Genomic DNA, 22,890 nt, shown 5'->3' on the forward strand with positions numbered 1-22,890 from the left:
AAGAAAGATGTGGAATTAAATATGTAATATTAAATATTTGCCTTCTCATTAATTCAACTATTTTTCCATATCTGTTACACTAAATGGTTTCGGTTTCTCATACAAACATGTGTGACAATATGTTGTTTTTTTTTTGTTTGTTTTTTTAAAGCATTTATTTTATTTTTACACTTAACTCTACAAATGGTTTAGCCAATTATCATCAGACACAGGTAAAGGGTTTCAACTACAAGCAAACGTTTATTCAGTATTTGAAATTGTTCTTGCTCTTCTTTGATGTATAAATAGTAAGCGTGGGAGAAATAGTATGTAGGGGTGAGAAATGCTCAGCTGTGGTTTTAAAATCCTATTTACAGCCCTGTTAGTTTGCCATAGATTGAAACATGTTGATTTTCCTTCTATGATGGGCAAATGGGGGAAAAAATGATGAGCTGTACTTTCATTGGCTGGTTTACGTCACTGCTGTACTACAGTATACCACATAATACCATAGCTTAGCACTGTTACAGTTAAGTAAAAGTGAACAAGACTCATTAGCAAAAACCGGAACACACAAGCAGGAAAATGAATGCAACTGACAGACTTGGTCATCTTAGTCGACTAAAACTGCAACAAGGAATCTGCTAGTTTACTACACAAAGGAACATGGTTAAAAAACATGTAACAATGAATGTCTGCTAATAATTCTTCTTAGGAGAACATTTCTGTGGCCGTATTTATTTATTAAATCATGTTTCTGAATCAGTGGGCTTATTAAAAACACAAGTGGGTTGATTTCATTTATGCTTTTTAGGAAAAAAACTGGTGGCCTCATGAGGGCTTCACTACTATAGATTTTACTTTTGTGTATGCATCCACTGTGTTGGCTAAACTGACAGTCCTGATGAAAACAGAGACAGATTGGTTTTCTTTCCATGGTGGGACACAATATGCTAATGTATATTTTATTTACATGTTGTACACACAAGCTTTGTTTTGGCAAAACTGTATGTTAACAGACATCTAATTAAGTATTGATGAAATGAAAAAGCAGAAAGGAAATGAGTAAAAGAGAGAGAGAGAGAGAGAGAGAGAGAGAGAGAGAGAGAGAGAGAGAGAAACAAGCTGGCTTTTCTGTCTAATATGTGTATTTTAACATATGCAAAACTGTATGGTGACAGACATGCTAATGAACTCATTAGTGCATTAAACACAAAGAGAGACAGAGTCAGCAAGTACAAGCAAGAGTGTTAGCAAGAGAGTGAGAGAGATAAAGCCCAAGAGTAAGTTCGAAGAAGAGGCAGAGGCAGAGAGAGCAACCTCAAAGGAAAAAATTAACAGACACAGGTCAAAGGTCAGTGCTATCTCAGTACACACACCTTCACTGCCACTTCTTACATGGAGTTACAGTGAGACCCACCGCCACACATTCATTCAACATGTGATTCTCCGCTCCTTTACTCTGATTCTGCTATCGAGGCATTGAAATTGTGCTGTATGTGTGCCTGTATATGCTTGAGTGATGACATACTAATGACGTCTCTCTCCTGTGTCTTACTGACAGTACAGGACGTGTCCCTGATTCCTACAGGCACACACACACACACACAGATGCGCGTGCATTTGTGACGCAGGCTCACACGACCCACGAGAACGTAGTTATTAATAGACAAGACAAAAAAATACTCTCTTGCCTTCAAGACACACACCCACACACACATACTCTCTGTCCCTATGTGTCTGTCTGTCTGTCTGTCTGCTTGTATGTTCTTGCTGTACATGGGCTTTTAGGTTTCAGTAGCTGTTAGAGTGAAGACCAGTTTCGCCAAGGCTTTCTTGGAAAATTCAGGGCTGAAGGCCATTCATCATTCAGTCAGTCAGATCAAAATCATAATGTCACAATTTGCCCTCCTGCTTAACATGCCCATAATTAGCTCTTAGCTAACATATCTGTGAGAATTACAGCTCTGAGAGAATTAGCAGTTTGGCCAAAGCGTGGTTGCTGGCTTATTTGGACAGAATATGCAGACAGATGGAAGCACAGCCTGAGGAGGTTCTGTTGGGGTTCTAGATGGACATGCAAGCAGAAAAGTAGGACAACGTTTTTCTTTCTCTGACATCACTAGCGTCAGAAATAAGCGGAAATAATGGGGGATCCCCGTTTTCACAGTTTTTCCCCCTTAAAAATAAGTATAGGGCCAGATAAGATAAATGTGCTCTTATTTCTTATTAATCCTCTTGATGGCTGTAGTTTAGCCCCCAGTTGAAGGACGTAATTCCCTTTGAGAGCACTAGAGCCTCCACACAGTGAGGTTTGTTGTATGTGAGTGCTACAACTCTGCATGTCAAAGTAAAGAATAAGAGAAGTCTATACTGCCCCCCCCCCCCCCCCCATTCAAATCACATTCTTTTTGGAAAGTGTTTTATTCAGACATACATCAGTTGTGTACTACAGATTTAACAGTTTTTGCTAGGGATGTCCCAATATGATCCAGTAACTCAGAATTAGGGCCATGATTTTTTGCCGCTGCCTGCCGCAGAAAGGAACTCAATAAGTACCCTAATCATCATGGCATTACCTATTAGCAGCCAAAACTAGGCTTAAATAAGATTATTAAGTTGAATTCCAACTCTCCATTCAACCTACACAGAATTAGAAGCCTTGTTTCGGCTGCTAACTGGTAACCTGACCACATTTACAGGTTAAAATAAAGCTCTTTTTGTTTTGTTTTGTTTTTTCTTTTGAGGTAAGGTCATAAGCGAACATTGTTTAGGGCACTTTTTTTGAAAAGAGGATGAAGCTTGCAATGGCCGAATGCAATGCAATATTTTACTTTTTTTAAAGTTCAAGCGGTCCCCCTGCTTTCCCCAGTATCACTCTGTTTTTTATCACTCTATTTCCCCTGAGAAGCATGTTAATATTAAAGTGTTACCCACACTGGATTGTGCATGTGTGCCTGGCATCATTAAACACTTGTTAAACTCGTGACCTGCTGCTTTCAGCACACACACACACACACACACACACACACACACACACACACACAGACACACATATAGTCCCAGAAGGAAAGTGGTAAACAGTGCTCTTTTGCTTATTCATCTCTGTATGCCTCACAAATCCCAGCTCTCACAGTAGTCCAAATTCTCATCAAAGAGTAAAGTCGGTAATTTCTGTCATCTGCTTCCTGTATTCACACGTTCAAATTAAAAGGAAGCCAAGAAGACAGAGAGAGAGAGAGAGAGAGAGAGAGAGAGAGAGGGAGAGAGGGAGAGAGGGAGAGAGAGAGAGAGAGGGAGGGACTTAATCTCTAAATCAACTGTTTTCGCTCTTCAGCATTTCCAGATCATTTGTGTGGTTTGTTAAGTTAAATTTCACTCAGTCAATACTGAGCACAACATAAAGACATCAAGATGCAGATTATGAGTACTGAAAAGCTGTGTGTGTGTGTGTGTGTGTGTGTGTGTGTGTGTGTGTGTGTGTGTGTGTGTGTGTATACACAAGGGCATGTATTCAAGTCCTGCAGGGGAAATAGCCTCCAAAACTGAGCAGATGGAGACTACAGTGCAGCACATACACACACCCAAACACACAAGCACATGCACACACACTCTAGCTAAGGCCCTCTTAAGTGGGAATAGGTACTGCTGAGTGCCTCTCAGACTGGTTATTATAAGCTGGGGCAGATCACCTGAATCATTTACAAGCCCTAAGCTCAGTTATTTCTTATGCAACAAATGCATTAAACCCATTTGGAGCTCCTTTTATGAAAAAGCTCAAACCAAACTTCCTGACATCAGACCATCAAACTAAGTCATTTTCTATTACAGTGTCTTCAATATTTCCCTTGTTTCCCCTGCTTTTTTATTCTTGTGACATGATCTGTACAGCGCTTAAGCCTTGCTGCCGTGTGGAAAACCAAAAAGACTGCTACTGCAAATGTTAAACCAACTCCTCGGATGTCGTCAGGGCTCCCCACAGGGTAAATGGTAAATGGCGAAGAGGTCTACACATACAGGAACAGAGCCTCAGGCCAATGCTAATGCATCTGACAGCCTCACTGAGATGCAGCTAAGAAAATGTCCAACTGAAAAAATCGATTCTTGCTTTCTTAACAAGGTCATAAAATGTCCCAAGAGTGGAACATTTCTGGAAGGCACTTTATCCTGGCTGCTGCATTGAGACGGGCCTACAGGCCTCCTCCACAGAAGGTGTAGAGGTGTGTGCAAATGTGAAATGTCTCTTGTTATTGTACCATCTCTACAAATACTGTGATTCAGATGACTTTCTTGCTGAGTAGCGGTGTGACGATACATCCGGCCTGCAATTTGATTCACAATACAGGGCTCATGATTCGATATTCTTATGATATTTTAGTTCAAACAAAGAAAAACGATAACATAGCGATACCAATGTTTCTGAGCTGGGAGTTGGGGACACACGATGGGGCAGTTGATTGTTGCTGGTTGTTTACTAACTTTGTATGCTTCATGAAAACTGCATAAGATTTTCTAATAAATAGTTGCTGAGTTGTACTGTCACATCTCCATGATGCACACTGTCATGTCTTTCTTGATGCACTGTTACACCCCTATGGCCGACATTTCCTCAAGTACCACTTCATGGCTCCCTAACGGTAATATTAAATCATGATCACGATAAAACATCTGTTCATAACAGCAATGATGTATTAGACAGAAGACATTTAATCTGTGAAATGAGGACATTTAAGAACTACTTAGGCCTTTTTTATTCTGCTGCTGCTCAACTTCATGTGATCTTGCCTTGATCATGATGACTTGCAGACTAACAGAACATCTTTTTTCTTTTGTCATCCTGCATAGTCAATGGAAATGAGTCTGTTTTTTTTGTGTGTGCTGGCATCTTGCTTTGCTTTGATCATGATGACTTCTATCCTGACTGCTTCATGAACCCCCCACCCCCCCACCCCCAAATTCTTGTTTTGCCTTATTTAAGATGACTTGCAGAATGACAGAACATTATCTTCTGTTATCCTGCATTTTAAAAGGAAATGTGTTTGCATATTTATTTTTTGGAGCTTGTTAATTTCAGAAACCCCCTCAAAACTTTTAACTTTTGACGGTGCACTGAGATAGAAAGGCGCCCAAGCCAGTCATCCTATCGCTACACACCCGACAAGAGGGAGGGAGAAATAAAGACAGAGAGCAGAGAGAAGAGAGAAAGGTAGATTAGAGAAGCTTTACAGTTGAAAACTGATTTAGGCAGGAAGACAATGCTTATTTGTGGGGTATAAGTTTCCATTCTGCTTGTACTTTTTAACTGTTTGTTAGCACCAGTGTAGAAATTATGAATTTAGACATCAAAATAAGTACTTTTGCAACCTTTGCAATTAAGGATCATTTATTTTTCCCTAAGATCTGCTTATGACAACATGTCGCCTCTCAAATTTGTTGGTCTTTTAATGCCATAGAAACTCTAAATTCTAACAGTTTCCGTATAGAGTATAAGAACTGGAAATTGAACAGTTAAAAGTCTTGTCTCAGCACACAGGAAGATTAGAGAAGTTTTACAACCCCATTCAAAATTTTTAAACCATCGTTTGTAATGGAGGCACGCAAGCAGGCACTGCACGTCGACGCACGCAGGCACTTTAAAATTTCAAGCACTTTTATATTGCTGAGTGTGTCACAGCACGACGCACAGCATTTTAACAGTACTGCATTAAATTAAAGACATATTGAGACCACAGAAAGTAGATCACATAGTAGATCACATGTGCCTTGTGCAGCTTGTATCTTTCAGCTCGAAAGCATCCAGTTCACAGTGGGTGAAAGAAGCCATACATACAAAATGAGTCTAAATAAAATAGGGGGTCTGACGCAACTGCTGAAAACAAAATACTAGAGGACACTGAAATCTGTGCACCAAATTCTTGGGTTTCTATTACTATGGATGTTGTACACTCACTCATTCTGCCCCAGAAAAATAACGATGACACAATATCACGGATCAGCCATTTCTCCCACCTATTTCAAAACAAACAAAACCACATTAAAAGGTGAGCAGGATATCAGTAGGACATGAAGAAAAGCCAAGCCAAATTGTGTATTCAGTATGAAGAATCATACAGCAATCGACAGAGTGCAGTAGGATTTACTGCACACAAAGTGCCTTCCAGAGCTGATCTAAGACTAAGGGAGTCAGTCAGAATGAAACCGAGCATCATGTCCAACCTGGGTAGGCTGATCTCAGAACTGCGGCAAAAAGCAATGTCCACAAACACAGTAAATCCCAGCTTAGGTTCCTGAGCTAATTGGATGGAGTAAATCTGCTTCTTGCATAACTAACTGCTGTTACACACCAAAAACACACACACACACACACACACACACACACACACACACACACACACACATACACATTTGTGAGTCACAACGTATCACAAGTTCCACTCATCCTACTCCTCAGTCAGAAGTCTGAGTGTCTGTGTGTCTGTGTGTGTCTCTCTGTGTGTGAGGAAACAAATGACCCAGATAGCGGGTGTCAGTCAGTTTGACTAAATGCATTTATGCCAAGATCAGCAGGACTGGGTTACCACGGCAACGCACTGGAGCGATGCCTTTTTTAGCGCGGCCCAATACAGCTCAATAAGTGATCCCAGTCTGCCGACGTAAAGAGACACCTCAGCTCTACAAATGACAATAAGGCAGTTACCTTTGCGGACAGCAAGAATCAAACTGGTAAAATGTGCCCTTTACACCCGTTTGATGGTTGGTGGCAAATTATGGTTAACTACCGTTACTGTGGTTAAGTTTGCCTCATTAGACCTTCTGAGCGTCCAGGCAAATCACCCAATTACAAACAAATAGCGAGTAGCAATGTGTGTTCTTTTCAATGAGATTTATAGATTAGCACATTTGTATAACCTGGTCGTAAAGCTGATGGCACAAACCAACTAAACACAATTGGTATTACTACCAGAAATGTTCCCTATAACATGTTTCCTTGTCTTCACCTCATGAATTAGTTTCTTTATATCCTTTTTTGACAAGTGTAATTGTCTTTAGAAAATGTTGGCTTGGCATCAGAAAACTTACTTTTAACAAAATTTTGGCTTCAACACATTTTTACGTGGGTGCTATTAAGGCAAGCTAATGGAAGCTGCAAGCCAAAAAAGCATTTGCAAAATTCAGGCCATGACTGGATGCCACTGCAGCATGTAACGATGTATGATACTCTGCTCCATTTCCATAGATAACAGAATGTCATACAGTGTTAGACACCACAAGTCTATTTAAGAAAACTGCACAACTCAACACAGTTAAGAGGCAAGTGTGTGGTGATTTTGGCAGGAAGATGATGCTAATTTGTGGGGTATAAGTTTCCATTCTGCTTGTACTTCTTGACTGTTTGTTAGCACCAGTGTAGAAATGATGAATTTGGACATCAAAACAAGTATTGGACAATCAGCATTTGGAGAAGGCTTTTTTTTTTACCCAACCTTTGCAATAAAAGGTCATTTATTTCCCCTGAGGTCTGCTTATGACAATGTGTCTGCCTCTTAAATGTGTTGGTTTTGTAATGCCATAGAAACTCTGAATTCTACCAGCTTAGTTTCCATATGGAGTATAAAGACTGGAAATGAACACTTCACTGTTTACATTAGCGTTGTATTCCCCTAACCTAGTCGTGCACACAACTTTAACCCTGTCTTGTCTCACGGTAAGGAGGACTCCAAAATTTACATGAGACCAGACAGCTGTTTAAAGAAAAGCCCACCAGCAGCAGCATGTACAGTATGCTCCTGTGCTAATCAGTGCAGCTGGTTACGCAATGATTCTTTGTCACTTGTCTCTAGAAGCATGTATGAAATACAGTCTTGCAACATTTTAATTGTGAGCAACCAGAACAAAACATATCACTGTGTATAAAACAGGTCACTCGACTTTGCTCTCAAATACATGTTTTTATCATCAACACTTGTGTCTGTAGCTCAGCAGTCAGTTAACAGCAGCTGCACTGAGCTGTCTGATACTTGGTGAAGCTGAGCTAGTCTGGCTGAGCTAGTTAAGCAAAGGCCAGCTTATAGAATGGGCTATAAAAAACCTTTGAATTCAGCTTTGTATTTTCAACAGCAGTCACTCGATCGGAGTTACTGTGTAAATGTTTAGAAGTGTGCTTTCAATCAGCCAGACTTGAATTTGTCCTGTGATGAGCAGACTGCTTGCTATGCTGCTAACTAAGCTAATGCTCACCAGCTTTTCTCTCCTTTATTTTGAGCAGTTGAACATTTGTAATTGTCAGACTGACAGTTTAACATTTATTGAATAGTTGATTTAAAACTGCACAGTGTTCAGTGTGCCACCCCATCGTATTTGGTCATCGGTTTTAAAATAAGGCTGGATAAGATTCTACACACCCTGATTATATTAAATACTTTGGCAACAAAGTCTACCCTTGAAAGTGATGGTCTACGTCTTGACTCTGTCTTTATTATGCACTAGTTTGCATATTCAATTAAACTAGGAAAATCTAGGAAAAGCTCAAAATTAGGGATGTTTCGATCCAATCCAGTGACTCGGAATCGGGGGCCAATCCAGGCATTTTTAATTGGTCAGGTTTCGGCTTTTAAGGTTTCGATCCACTTCCAATCCTTAGGTTCGCTGTAGCAGGGTGCAATCTGCCGTCCTCTAGGCACCCTAAACATCACCCAGTTTGTTGTAGTTCTGCAACAACAAAGATTTTTTATCCCATTAGATCAGTTTCTCCCAGCCCGTCTTTGCTTCTGAATTACACCTGGTCAGAAAACAGACTATGGTGGAGAGAACGGGTAGAGAGTTCTTTGGTTCTAAACCAGCTCTGAACGGTGCATTCAGAGAGATCAGATTAGAATTTAGTCTGATTGCAGAAACTGGTACTAAAATTGTAATTTTACTGCAGTTTACTAGCATAGATTAGCACAGCTTACATAAATTGTGGGACTGTATTATTTACAGAAACACAAAGATCAAATCAGATCGGTATCGGCCGATAGTCGGCATTAAGAGGCTCGGATTGGGGGGGTAAAAAACATTGATCGGGACATCCCTACCAAAGATTGTTTTTTACTATATAAGTCAGACCCCAGAAGTTTGCTTCAATCAAACATTGCATTGAGTCCAAAATGCATGCTACTCACAGACACATGGTCTGAGAAGGAATCTGTCACCTTAAAAAGTCCCTTTTGTGCACTTCTTGTGTCAGTTAAGCACTGTACAATATAAGAAAACAAAGCTGACTCATCACTCAACAGGCAAACCTGTGGGTGACTACAGTTAGTCAGACAATCCAGACTGAAGGCCTGAGACTGAGGTAGAACCTTGGTGGTGGTTGTCTTCTTAACAGACCACCAACTCCCAAGTAGCTTGTTGCATGTTATGGACTTTATCTCCCTGAGAGGCCTCCACCATCTGTAGCGTGGCGTCGGCAAGTGTGCTATTGGCAGTGGAAGGCATACTTCTTGTTGATAGCAGGCCCTCGTGATTTGGCTAAGTCACACAGGCATATTGAGTTGTTCTACAAGACAGATGTTGAAAGCATAGGTCATTAAATATATTTGGCAATGGAGGCCAGACCCTCTTCATATCACCTCCCAATCCACACCAGTCTCGTCTATTATTCATTCAGGGGTTTATAAGAATCACACCATTCCAGCAAGATTATTAAAATTTAAATTCTATTTGTTTGCATGAAAAGCCAACATATTTATAGCTAAACACGCATGATTATACTGGAAACAAGCCTGCTGACTACCTGATGTTCTGCATCTAGAAAGGGGACAGCCCCTTGGATCAGCGGTATTCAACAATGTTACCCCTCCCTAATTTCAGTTTCTATTTCTCTACAAACTGAAATGTAGTAATCTGCCTTCTTCAGCCTGCTCGCAATCACAACCTTCAGTACAGAGCCTATTTAGGTTGTCTTAACCTTCACATCCTAGTTATTCACTGCAACTGGTACAATAAAACACAGCTCATGCAGCTTCTTTAACATGCTTTGCAATATACCTGCTGCCTCATGAAAGAAGCACACTCTCCTTTTGATTAGACCATCTCCTGCATGTCTGTATGCCTTTCAGTAGGTCTAGATGGTAGCACACCCTTCAATGTGTATTTTTTTTTTCATAACAGAAACTGAAAGATGGATAGGACCCAGAGAACACTTGCTCATGTTAATGAACATCCGTCCATGGTGGTAACTACTGTGCTGTTCAGCACTGGGAACTAGTAAGGAAAAATCAGCTTTTAAACAACAAAAGACGGCACAGACAAATTCTAAATGGCTTGTCCTACGGCAGTGGAGAGATCAATACCCATGTCCACGTCCATAAACCTTGAGAAATAGCTCCTGTATCTGGACAAACAACAGCAAGAGGGACAACAAGGATGCAGCTTCCCTTTCAGTCATGTACACACACATATACACACACACACACAGCGGAATAGAATAAAGTGCAAAATTTGGATTGTTGTGGGAACTGGTGCGATGTAGTAGGACAGAACTAGGAGAGAGATGTGGACATGGTAACTGTCAAACTCTCTCCCTCGTGTCATTTCCTACGTCACACACAGGCAGTGGATATAAATACAATTCCATATGCTGTACACAAATAAACAAAAACATGTAGGGGCACAACATATTTTTAGCGCTTCCTGGTACACACAGTAAAGGCTTTGTTTGCACAAGCTAGAAAACGTAAGCAAATGCAGCGATGCGGCAGGTAGAGAAAACAAACTCAAAAGGGAGCCTGAAAGCTACACTCACATATGCACCAAGGCCAAGAAATTCACAGGAAAGAGAAGAGCAAGAGGAATTGATCTGTGTCTGAGCATGAGAGAGAGAGAGCAAGAGAAAGAGAGAATGAATTATTAAAGAAAATCTTAACAGTTCCTGTATGAATGTTTCCACGTCCCATTTAAGTATGTCTAAGTATATGTCATTTTACCATGCTTCAAGAAATGTTCACAAACTGTTATAAATGTTTATGTTTTGCGTGTTATCAGATAACTGGGGAAACAGTATAAAAATGAGCCATGAACTGCCTTTTTTGAAGGATTCCCTCATTTTGAAATGAAATTTGTACCTCTGAAACGTTGCCGTTTACTTCCCAGTCCATACACAATCACTGACAGTCCTGGTCCCAATTCATGCCTAAGCCCTAAGCGCCTCATCAAAGTGCACTTTTCTGAAGTTTTTCGAATGAAAGGGAAGCGAAAAAAAGGTGAGCACTCCAGGCATCTTAGAGTTTAAGAGCGGTAGCAAAGTTGTATGAAACCGGATGCAGTCATGCCCACGCTGCTGTAGTGATGTTGAACAAGGACAGCGACCAGCATGGGAACTCCATGGGTAGCAATGTTGTATGCGGCCGGTGACCGGCATGCAAACACTGCGGTAGCGATATCGGACCAGGCCAGTGACAGTGACAGTGGCATATAAACAGCGTGGGTAGTGGTGCTGGACCAGGCAGGTGCCTGCCATGTGAACGCTGCAGTAGTGATGTTGAACAAGGGCGGCAGCTGGAGCGCTGACTCTTGCTAGTTTTTACTTAGTTGTGTTTTGGTTGCTGTGTTTGAACGTTGGGTTTTGAACACTGTGTTTATGTTTACTGTCTTTTGGTCCGGATGCTCAGTGTCATTACCTCGGCAAGTGCAGACTGTTTTATAAGATATTAAATACAATGTAAAATGGATGACTCTCAAACAACCTATCAACTCTTAACTAAAAAATAAAGTGATTTTACGTAATAAACAGCTTACTCAAACTGTGTGGCTGTAGTATCTATACAAACACAAAGATCAGATTGGTATTGTCTGATACTCAGTATTAGGATATTCAGATTGGGCTGATGAAAAAAGAAAACTCTGGATCAGGATATCCCTTTATAAATGTTGTTTTATTGGCCAGCTCTAGCTCTAGGAATGTGATTTAGCTGTGGATCTCAATTTCTTCTGCCTGTGATGGTACAGGTATTACTTCAGGCACTCCATTCGCCCTCCTGCAGTCTTCATAACAGTGTCCAACTGTCAGCACAGAAACGGATCTCCTAATTTGAACCCTAACACACACACACACATACACAAACAAGCAACTTAATAATTCAATTTGACTGCCATGTCCTCCTCCTCTTAGCCAGACTGAAACTGTTTCCAGATCAGCTGAATCATGCATCCATTAATGAGATTAACACCCAACACTCTCTCTCACACACACACACACACACAAAAGCAAACTATTCCTTAAGAGCAAATGCTGAGTCCAGTGTCTCCCTCTAACACACATACAAACACACACACACACTGTCCTCACACTTCTATGCTGGGCATGGTAAGCTCCCAGCGTCCCAGTGCCAGCCCGCAGCAGGAAGTGGATTTTTGGCCCACAGGAAGGTGATGAACCCTACTGGGTGCTGAGCTTTGAAGTGCCAATAAAGTAACTACTGATACAAATCAACTTCAACTTCAGCGTTTACTGCACAGTGAACACGGATGCTCGACACGGATGCTCGACAGTCTTACTCAACACACATTGGTTGCTATGCACTGCTTGCACACGGACTGTGCCCAAAGTAACGGATAATGCAAGCGTGTGACCAACATGAATTTCTCCAGAATTTTACCTTAATCTAACTCAGATACAGAATTCAGTAAGTAAGGTGAGCCAGTTACTGACACAGTTTAACTGCACACACACACAGCTTGTATAATTTCCACAGAAAACATTACCAATAGGATACCAATTGGATGCTTTGCACCAGTCACACATGAGCGTAAGGTCACCAAGCCCGAAGCCAAGTACTGACTAGAGGTGTGTAAAGCTTCCTAACGCCGCGGAGAAGAATTACTGCAGCAAAGGGAGGACAGACTCTCTAAATATACTCTTGAATAGAAACATTGGGTCAACAACAAACCTTTGGATATGATAAACAGTGTCCTATAATGTAATACTGTATAATACGCACATATCAGGAGGACATAACCATGGCTATGACCACACGCTGTATGGAGCCTGATGGTAAGCGTCACAAACTGGATCCAACACTGTACAGTTCTATGAGGAGAAGCATGCAACATGCTTGGGGTCTGAAATTTGCTTTGATCATTTTGTATTTTAGCTGCGAGGCTTTCATCTGAAATCGAATTTGTTCTATGGTTTCTGGCAAATTGAGAAAAGTACAGACTATGTACCTGATCACGGCTGCTACAACATTTAGCATGTATTTTTAGCTATGTAATGTACAGTTTTGTTTGCTTCATTGCTTGGTATATATCATACTAATGTACATTATACTAATGGGGTAACCACTCAGATAAGACAAGATACTATTAAAAATACACAACCTGTTTGGCGGAAGAAAACATGTCCAAAGGTTAAATTTAATCATAGTTTCATTTACCCAGCTACTTTAACCTGCATTCACACTAGCAGCTCTCTTGTCTCTTGTGGGTGTGTTTGATCCCTCTCGCCTTGTTTACTTCTTTTCTATAAATCGTTATTATATATGTTTATTAAATAACTACATTTAAAAATGAATGTTGTTGAATGTTAGAATGTTGCTTCACCACGCCATAATTCATTTGCTTTAAGTTGAGAAAACTTAACTCGTTTCACGCTTGTTACTTTGTTGCCATGGAGCTTGCCACTAAAGTGCGGCTACAAATCGCACACTCCCATAGAAAATGATTGGCCCTCTTGCCTGTAAATGTAGGGTTAAGCTAATTTAGCATAGCATGTTAGCATTGTCATTAGCTTGGGAATCTACATAACACTCTGTGATATAAAACCACTTAAATGAATGTTTCAACTGGTTTTAGAGTTTAAAGTTTTATTAAGACAAGCTGTATTAGTTTGATTTCTTGGAGGTTATGGAGGTTATACTAAGGGGAGATTTCTGACCTTTTATCTTGACCAGATCGTTGTCTTTTAAACAAGCACTGGTCTATCCAGCCAATCCAAATCCAACATGTTAGCAATCTATGACTGACCATACCCCTATGAGTGGGTGTTAAACGGCCTTACAATGCACATACCTAATGTCCTAATACCTAATTATCTGATTGATTGAAAAATGGACCAGAGAGTGCATGTGAGTGAAATAGGTCCGCCCAACAGTGTACTGGACACCACAGAACACAATATAAGACATCACATATAATCAATATACTAGCTTGTTGTGTGCACCCAGTCTGGTGGTTGTGGGGAAAGCAGAGTAAAGACTTAACATCACATATCAGATACACACTTTGAGCTCCATAGTGCAGTTCTGCGCGGGAATTCCTGGGCTGTTGGTTCTTAAAAGACAGAGCAGGAACATTATAAAAACCCTGCAGAATAATGCATTAGAAAGTTAGCCTACTAATAATCAGTAACAGTACCTGCCCTGAAAAGCCATATTGGTTGACCCCTCTTACGAACAAAGCTAACCAGGTGGCTAAAAGTTTTTAGTTTCAGTACAAACTAAGTAAACAAACATGTTCTTTCTTAGACTACATCTAGCATTCCTGGAGAACGTCTTGAGTTTTAGTTTTCTATTGAGCTCTTCCTGTAACTTGTACACCATTCCCCTGCACTGTCCCTCGGCAGCTAGGCTGCAGCACACAGGTGTGTGGCGTTGGAGCAGGCACAAGGCACAGACACACACACACACAGACACACCTTAGGGCACATGAAACATGATGCGGACCAAGTGAACAGTGCTGTGTCTGCTCAGAGCCACACTCTAACACACACTAACACACATTAACTGCTACTCATCTTTTCATCTGTCATTTACTGTTTTGGAGAAGAGGACGATATGGAAAACAGAGGCAGAATAATTCAATATAAAGATAAATGAGCATGAGCCAGACAGGCAGAGCCAGACAGACTGACTTATAGACCAACTGATGGAAAGCATAAAGAAAGAACAGGAGATGAAATGAGCTATATACACAGCATAAAGAGAGAGAGAGAGAGAGAGAGATAGGGATCGACTTCCACTAGTCTTAGAGCGGTATCATCACATTTGCATAAAGAACTGAGCTTGGTATAGATGATCATGTGTAACCATGATCATTTCTAACCTTTTTGGAATCTTCTGAGGTGAATGAGCAGAATTATTAGTTATCTCTTTCTCTCCTGCTCTCTCTCACACACATACACACACACACAGCTGGATAGGATTACACATGTCGCCTTCCTGCTGATATGCCATTGTTATAGATACACACAAAGCTCAGCTCATGTTTGGGGTTAAACACTGTCAAAATAACAATACAGACATAACCGCAACCCACACACATGCGCACACACAAACGCACACACAGACATAGACAGAGGAGGTCAGCTGCCACTATTTACATATTTTGGGGCGCTTAGCTTTAACACTGTGTTGACCCTGCTGTGTGTAGGCTGGCTGGAGCTCACTGTGAGCTGTTTACATGCTTCAACATGGTGCTCTACCCTAGCCACCAGACACCAAGAGGGTGAACTAAATAAACTAGGTATAAATTGTGTGACTTTACATACACACACACTACGTTATGATCAAAACACACATATGAGAAAAAAGCAGTTCCTCTGACTACCAACAACAGTTGTCAGGGTCAATCTGAATAAGCATCCGCTATGAGAATATGTGAAGAGGTTTTAATTGAATCCATTTTACTACATTTACAACAACCTTCAAATTTACAGCATTTCCTCACTCTATCTACTCTAGTCACTTTAGAGAAGAAAGAAAACAGGATGTGCAAGTATTTCTTCAAATAATAATTCACACAAACTTGCCAGATTCTTTTTATTCCAAAACAGAACTGAAAAACAGAACTCATGGAGCACCAACTTCAAAAAAGAACAATGAAAGGAAATGTTATTTTTTCCACTGTGCTTATTTGGGGAGAACCCTAAAGCATCAATGATTCACCTGCCAAGATCTCAACAGCCAGATCGACGTATTCTCATATTCCTGCCATGGTCTGACACACTGAAGCCCTAACAGGTTAATGTGGTTTCCTTTATGCACACTAAGGGCTCCTGTCTACAGTTACAGCTTGCTTGACATTTACTCCTTTTGTTTATTGTGAGCTTTGTGTTCAGGGCCTGGGTGTATCAGCTGTTAGCGGTGTTATCCACACGATGAATGGACTGTGCAGTTCTGACCTAGAGCAGATTTCATGTAAACTTAATAGGCACCCTTCCATCGATGTTTATCTGTTCATTAACCCTTCCCACTCATCTTTCCCCTTCAATGTGAAGCTGGTATATAATAAGGGCATAACAACTCATCCTACATGATCTACTTGATCCATCCAATTTATCCATCCATAATTTACACAAAATGCAAATGTTATGCAGAGGTTCACCTCACATCTATTCACCTCACATCTATCAATCCACTGGCTGTTATTATACCCATCTGTTCCTCTACCTATCCAACCACTCATCACTCCCCTTCACACACACCATCAGTGGCACAAGCATACACATCAATTTGCACAACAAGTGTGTATGTACAAGGCCCTGAGTCACAATTGAGTCAAACTGAAGACTTAGCAAAGTTTTAGACAAGAAAAGCTGATTAAATACCACAAACCTTAACGCAGCAAATATGTCAAACCTCTTGTACGTGTGTGATTTTGCCTGTTTTGCTAAACTTATGAGCAGTGTTACGAAAATATAGCTCCCAGATACTCCTGAAAAATGGGGACTAAGCACAGTATCAGGAGATGTAAACAGCAGTCTTAGATGTAAGGCCATCATGCTCAACAGCCTCAAATGAAAGAGAGAAAAAAAATAGAAAAAGTGCTTTTCAGTTCTGACCTTCAGGTTTTTAGTAAGTGTGTCTTTTTGTACAATGCAACGCATCTAGCTAACAATGAGACAAAAAGAAAATTCACTACTCAAAACTCGATTCGATCTCACACATCAGAGACTCGACTCAGACTCGCATCTAGAGACTTGTGACTCACCCTAGAGATTCAAGATTTTGACTCTGCCCCACATCCAGACACTTAGAACCCATATACCAGAGACAGAGAGTCAGAAATTGACTCATACACACATCCAGAGAATCAGGACCCATACCCCAGACATTGGCTTTAAACCCAATGGCCTAAGACTCGACTACCCCGGAGACAGGAAACTCAATTCAGACTCACACCTCAGAGACTCGATTTAGACTTAAACCAAGTGAACAAGTGAACAGAGACTCTTGACTCGACTCGGACTCACAGCCAGAGACTCAGGATTCGAATGAAACTCAAAGCCAGAGACTCAAGACTCATCTCAGACTCACACACAGATACACAGGACTCGTACCCCAGAGAAATAAGACTTACACTCCAAGATTTGGTAACAACCCTCTCAGAACTCAGGACTAATACCCCACAAAAATGAGACTCACAGCCCAGAGACTCAACTAAGACTCACACCCCAGAGACTCAAGACTCAACTCAGACTCACACCCCAGAGACTTAAGACTCAACTCAGACTCACACCCAGAGACTCAAGACTCAACTCAGACTCACACCCAGAGACTCAAGACTCAACTAAGACTCACACCCCAGAGACTCAAGACTCAACTCAGACTCACACCCCAGAGACTCAAGACTCAACTCAGACTCACACCCCAGAGACTTAAGACTCAACTCAGACTCACACCCAGAGACTTAAGACTCAACTCAGACTCACACCCAGAGACTTAAGACTCAACTCAGACTCACACCCAGAGACTCGGTAACAACACTTAAACAAAAAACAATGGTTATATAACTTGTTCTCCACCAATTTGTTATCTATCCACCCAATCTTCTTCACCATGCCAAAACCTCCTAAGTGTGAATGCACTGCGAACCATGGACTTCCACACTCACCTCCTCCCAAACAGCCGCAGGCCGGTGAAGCTCCTGTTGCCATGCCGGCGACCCCCAGAGGGTCTTTCTCCCTCAGCTGGTGCGGCGCAGGGCAGGTCAGAGTTGGAGGAAGACGCAGAGGTGGAGGTCAAAGAGGTCGTGACCTCCGACCCCGGCTCCTGCTGAGACTGCTCATTGGCCGCTTCAGCCATGGCTCAGGCTGCGAGGTCCAATCGCACTCTGCAGTCCACAGGGGTCCTCATGGCACAAATAATGAAGCCAACCGGAGAAAAAAGTGTGTCCGGCTGCAGAGCGGCACCATGCCGTTCCCATGCGCAGAAAGCAAGGGGGGTGGGAAGGAAGGAAGGGATGGAGGGATGAAGGAAGAAAAGCAGTGTTGCACCTCTTTGCGCTCCAGCCTCAGTTTTCCACTCCGCGGACAGAAAAGTTAATCCTATAAGCAGATCCAAGCATTCCTGCTACACTCCTTCATTCCTTCCCTTACTTTTATTCCCTCTCTGTCCTTCTCTCTATGTCTTTCTACTACTCACTCTACCAAAAACTTGTTGCAGTTCTAGCTCAAATGAAGGGTCATAAACCTGAACTCCCTCTCTACCATTCCCTCTCCTTCTCCTCTTTCTCTATCTCTCTCTCTCTCCCTCTCTCAACACCTACTCAACTGGTGCGACTTTCTGCTGAAGCGTATCTCTACTGTGCTGCTCCCACACACACATATAGAGACACACATACACACCAATGCGCACGCTCTCTCTCGCTCCAACAGCCGGCTCTGCTCAGAGACTCTGCACCAGACCAGGAAGTGTCAAACTCTGAAGAGAGACACACAATCAGGACCTCAAACATAGCTGCCCATACACATGCCTGACTGATATTTCTTCTTAGTGCTCAATGTTCAGTTATTACTATGTTATTACTATTATAACTATTTCTATTATAATGATTACTAACCTTTACTAATACTTTCCCACATAACCAATACAGTTCCCAACTACCAGGTAAACTTTTAATGATTCATCTGTTTAAATGAGCACATATCATTTATAATTGCAATGCAGTTACAGAAATGTGTTAGAGATGCAGTGACTGATAATTAGGAGATTATCTGTTTGTTATTAGTTACTGATCACACACCACATACACACACACTGACAGACCCTTCATCCAGCAGACACATGAATACTTTTCCCTCAGTTGCTCTTCTTATAAAATACAGTAATACATACATATGCTAATATATACATATGGTAAGCAATAACTTAGTAGTGGAACTCTTTTTAGTGCTCATCGAAGGTTCTATATACTCCAAAGAACACTTTCTACACCTAAACGGTTGTCGAAGTTGTCATGGTACTACACATAACCACTGCCTTTACTACAGAAGAACCTCTTTTGAAGAGTCTGTATATGACAGAGTACACCGTCCCAAAAAGCTGTCAGTCGGCTTGCTTTGATGAATATTCAGGAGAGAATGGTGTGTGTGTGTGTTTGTGTGTAGCTGCATTTGTTTTCTGTATCTGTACATATAGCAGGTTTTAGATTCTCCTCCTACACAAGTTACAGAAATATGAGTGCTAACCAACACCGTACTGCAGCTTGCGTGCACACACATATATGTAGTACAGCATGGAATAGATTGTAAATACGCAAAATGAAATGGCCTATGAAGTTCCCCATTCAAAGACATGAACAGAAATGGCAAAAATCTCTGTTACAGTAAATGGTTAAAAGGTAAACTGATCTCCAAAAAGCATAAAGTAGCATCATGCAAGACTTCTCTCATAACATTTTCACTCATTAGCAAAGGCCGGCGACGCCTGGATAAATGTGACCTTTGTGGATGAGTTCTCAGAAGAAACCTCACCACAACATTCAGTATACTTTAAAATCAGAGGGGTTTTTTTAGGAACAGAAAAACAAACCAGATGCATTTTGAAAACCGAGGACTGATGAAATTAAACATTTTGGGCACAATGAGAAAAGGGTGCAGAATTTCATGACAAGAATACCTGTTAAGCACAAACTGTTAAGCATGTGTCAATCATGTTTTGGGCTTGTGTTGCACACAGTGGCACAAGAAACATGTCACTGTTAGAGGGGAAAAAAGGGTTCAGTCAAATACCGTCATATTCAAAAGCAAACTTCACATCCTCTGTACTGAAATAAATAAATAAATAAATAACAAGCTTAAGATGAAAACAGGATAGCTTCTACAGCAAGATAATGATCCTAAGCACATCTTAAAATTCATAATGAACATCCTCAAGAGATGCGAGCTTGAGGTTTTGCAATGGCCTTCACAGTCCCCTGACATAAACATCAGTGACTATCTGTGAATCGACCTCAAAAGAGCAGTCTCACAGAACTTGAAGCCTTCTGCAACGAAGAATGGTTACAAATTCCCCTAATAACAACTGAAATTAGGGAACAAATGGTAAATGTGGCGTCAAGCCATACAAGATGAAAACGTGAGTGAGATGATAAAGTCCATGCAGATAAACAGTCAGAGGCATAGTCATGCAGTGAGTACCATGCAAGGTGCTCAAACTTTAGCTTGTGACCTTTTTCTTTTTCTTTTTGCCGTTTTACAACCAGTAAAAGATGGAAATCAAGTGGCATTGCTTAAAACAGTACAAAAATGTGTGATCTTTACCTGTTTGCATTTTTTAGGAAATCTTTTCTCGCTGAGTTATTCACAGAAACAGATCTTTTGATATACTGTGGTGATCTTCAGTGTGTTTTCTGCAGCTTTCATTAACATTGCAGAGTTGTGTGTTGTGTGTTTATGTGTAAGACTGTAAATATGTAAACAGAGTCTAGCACACACTGCAATGAAGCCTTTCTCCTTGCTCCTGCACACACTCACTATTCACTTCCTGTACAGGAAGGAAGTGATGTCAGCAGCATTGGAGTTCTACACAATTACGGTTTGACCACAAACCACACACTGTTTCCAGCTATTCTTCTGCCGCTGTTCTATGTGAGGATGGGCAGATGTTTTTCACCTGCTGTTGACCGACAGAGAGAGGCAGGGCTTTGTCCTCGGACTGCGACACCATAGAGACATATAGAGCATTAAACAGAGACATATTTTTGAAAAACCTGAGGGACGCTGTGTATCCATGGGTTTATTTATTTGTTAATTGTCAGGATCTATATTTGCTTAGAGAGTATGTCTGCTGCTCTGAATATAAATATATCCTGACTAATTGGTAACTTATAGGAGATGGAGAAATATTTTGAATGTGTAATATTTTTATGTGGACAGTAATTGTTCCAGTAATTGTTAAATATATATAAATAAACAAAACAATAAGCAATATGCAATCAAACCTGTGTCATATTTTTTCTTTTTATATTTTGACAGTAATTTAATAACAGACCAACAGAAATGGTTACTTAAATTCAATAGATCCACATACATTATATACATATAATATATAATAGGATAGTAGGAGTTCCCAACACAGCACACCCTAATTATGCTGAACCTTACTGGAAGACAATAAAAGTGCTAAGACACATATCCTCATGCATAAGTCACATACAATATCATATATACTCGAGCTCCCCCTTGTGTTCATTCAGTGATCATCGAACTGTTTGAGCTTTCAGAAGACAATATATTATACAACAGATTGAATTGGATTAGATTAGATTTACACTTTGTCATGAGAAAGTACAGGACAAAGAAATGCAGTTAGCATCTAACCTGAAGAGCCAAACAGCGATCATCTTAATGCAATGCAACTGATCAGAATGAGACAAAGTGGTAATAAGGTGCATGTAATGCAACAGTGGTGCAAAACGGATGGGATTTAAGTAGAGAATAAATGTTCAACTTGGATGAGCATATGGGTTTTATCTATAGGGAATATGTGTAGAGAATATGCCTGTGATACAGGCCAGTAATGTGCATGTGCAATACACACTACATAGCTAGATTCATCACATGTCCCAGAGAATAAAGACATTATTTTGCATAATTCGGAGCAAAAGGTAGCATTAGAATGTCCTCAGAGGAAACGGACTGCTATTTATGTGAGGGAAATGTCACGCCATTTGTAAAGAGTCTGATGCAAGCTGCCACTTTTGCAGAAGTTGAATTAGATGAAATGTTTGTTAAAATGCACTTACATGGCCACAAACACCTACAACACCCACAAACGCGCATCAGCACAGGCTACAACAGCTAACAGCAGCTAACTTCTCACGTCTGATGTTCTGTGACTCAGTGTAGAAAGATCATATGGATGTGGTTAATGCCTAGTGAAGGCAAAGTATTAGCCCAAGTGCCATATGCCATATGCCTTTCAGAGTGTTTTTGAGACAGCAATCTGTGGACACTTCAGAGCACAGTGGCCAGAACTTACATGTACAGTGTCAGATCACATGTCGGCAAACGTTTTCTTTGCGCACCGCAGTGCTCACAGATTCACACGATCGTAGAGATATGTGCTGGTCACTGATGGTTTCCATGTGTATGAGGTTCAGTAGAATCTCATAGGCCTGCAACCGTTTCCCACATACAGAAACTGAAATCTATAAGCTTGTAAAATCGTAGTGGAACTTATACATTTCGAGATCATCTCACACATGAGACAGACAGTTTCTGTCAAAGCGTGAACCATCATGCACTCCTTCAGAGCAACCCACAGCCTCACAGAGCTTTGGTGAACTTTGCTTTGTTTTCCTTTTCAGGCCTGCAGAGGAGAACAGATAAGTTCTCCTTGATCTTTCTTGATCTGCTCATAATCCAGGCTCAGTAATCTAATCTACACACAAATCATAGACGCAAATGTTTCCAAAAAGCACACAACAGATTAAGTGGCACGTCCTACCTGGGCATGACCTGTGGCGGGGGGGTGGGGGGCACCACCCATTTTCCTCTGGAGCCCAGCATTATAACCCTCGCCTCTGCCTATTCGCGTGCAGCGCACACCACTGCATCTCCACTCACACAGACAGACACCTGGCCCCACAGAGACGAATGCTCACACTCTTAGAACAATCTTATTCTCTAAACCACCCCCCCCCCACCAA

The 22,890-nt window shown here is 41.1% G+C and overlaps 1 protein-coding gene across 3 annotated transcripts in view; it reads right to left on the reverse strand.

The window, feature by feature from the left end:
* Positions 1 to 20,759, reverse strand: part of dgkza (diacylglycerol kinase, zeta a) — a 132,075-nt gene extending 111,316 nt beyond the window's left edge. The window contains exon 1 of one of the 3 annotated variants that reach the window (XM_072671038.1): positions 17,851 to 20,759. In XM_072671038.1, the coding sequence (XP_072527139.1) occupies positions 17,851 to 18,041 (191 nt within the window). In that variant the 5' untranslated portion in view covers positions 18,042 to 20,759. The remainder of the gene's footprint in view (positions 1 to 17,850) is intronic. The other 2 variants (XM_072671039.1, XM_072671040.1) reach the window with 2 other exon arrangements.
* Positions 20,760 to 22,890: the final 2,131 nt, after the last annotated feature.

The sequence above is a fragment of the Salminus brasiliensis genome, chromosome 25 (assembly GCF_030463535.1).
Source record: "Salminus brasiliensis chromosome 25, fSalBra1.hap2, whole genome shotgun sequence".
Lineage (NCBI taxonomy): Eukaryota > Metazoa > Chordata > Actinopteri > Characiformes > Bryconidae > Salminus > Salminus brasiliensis.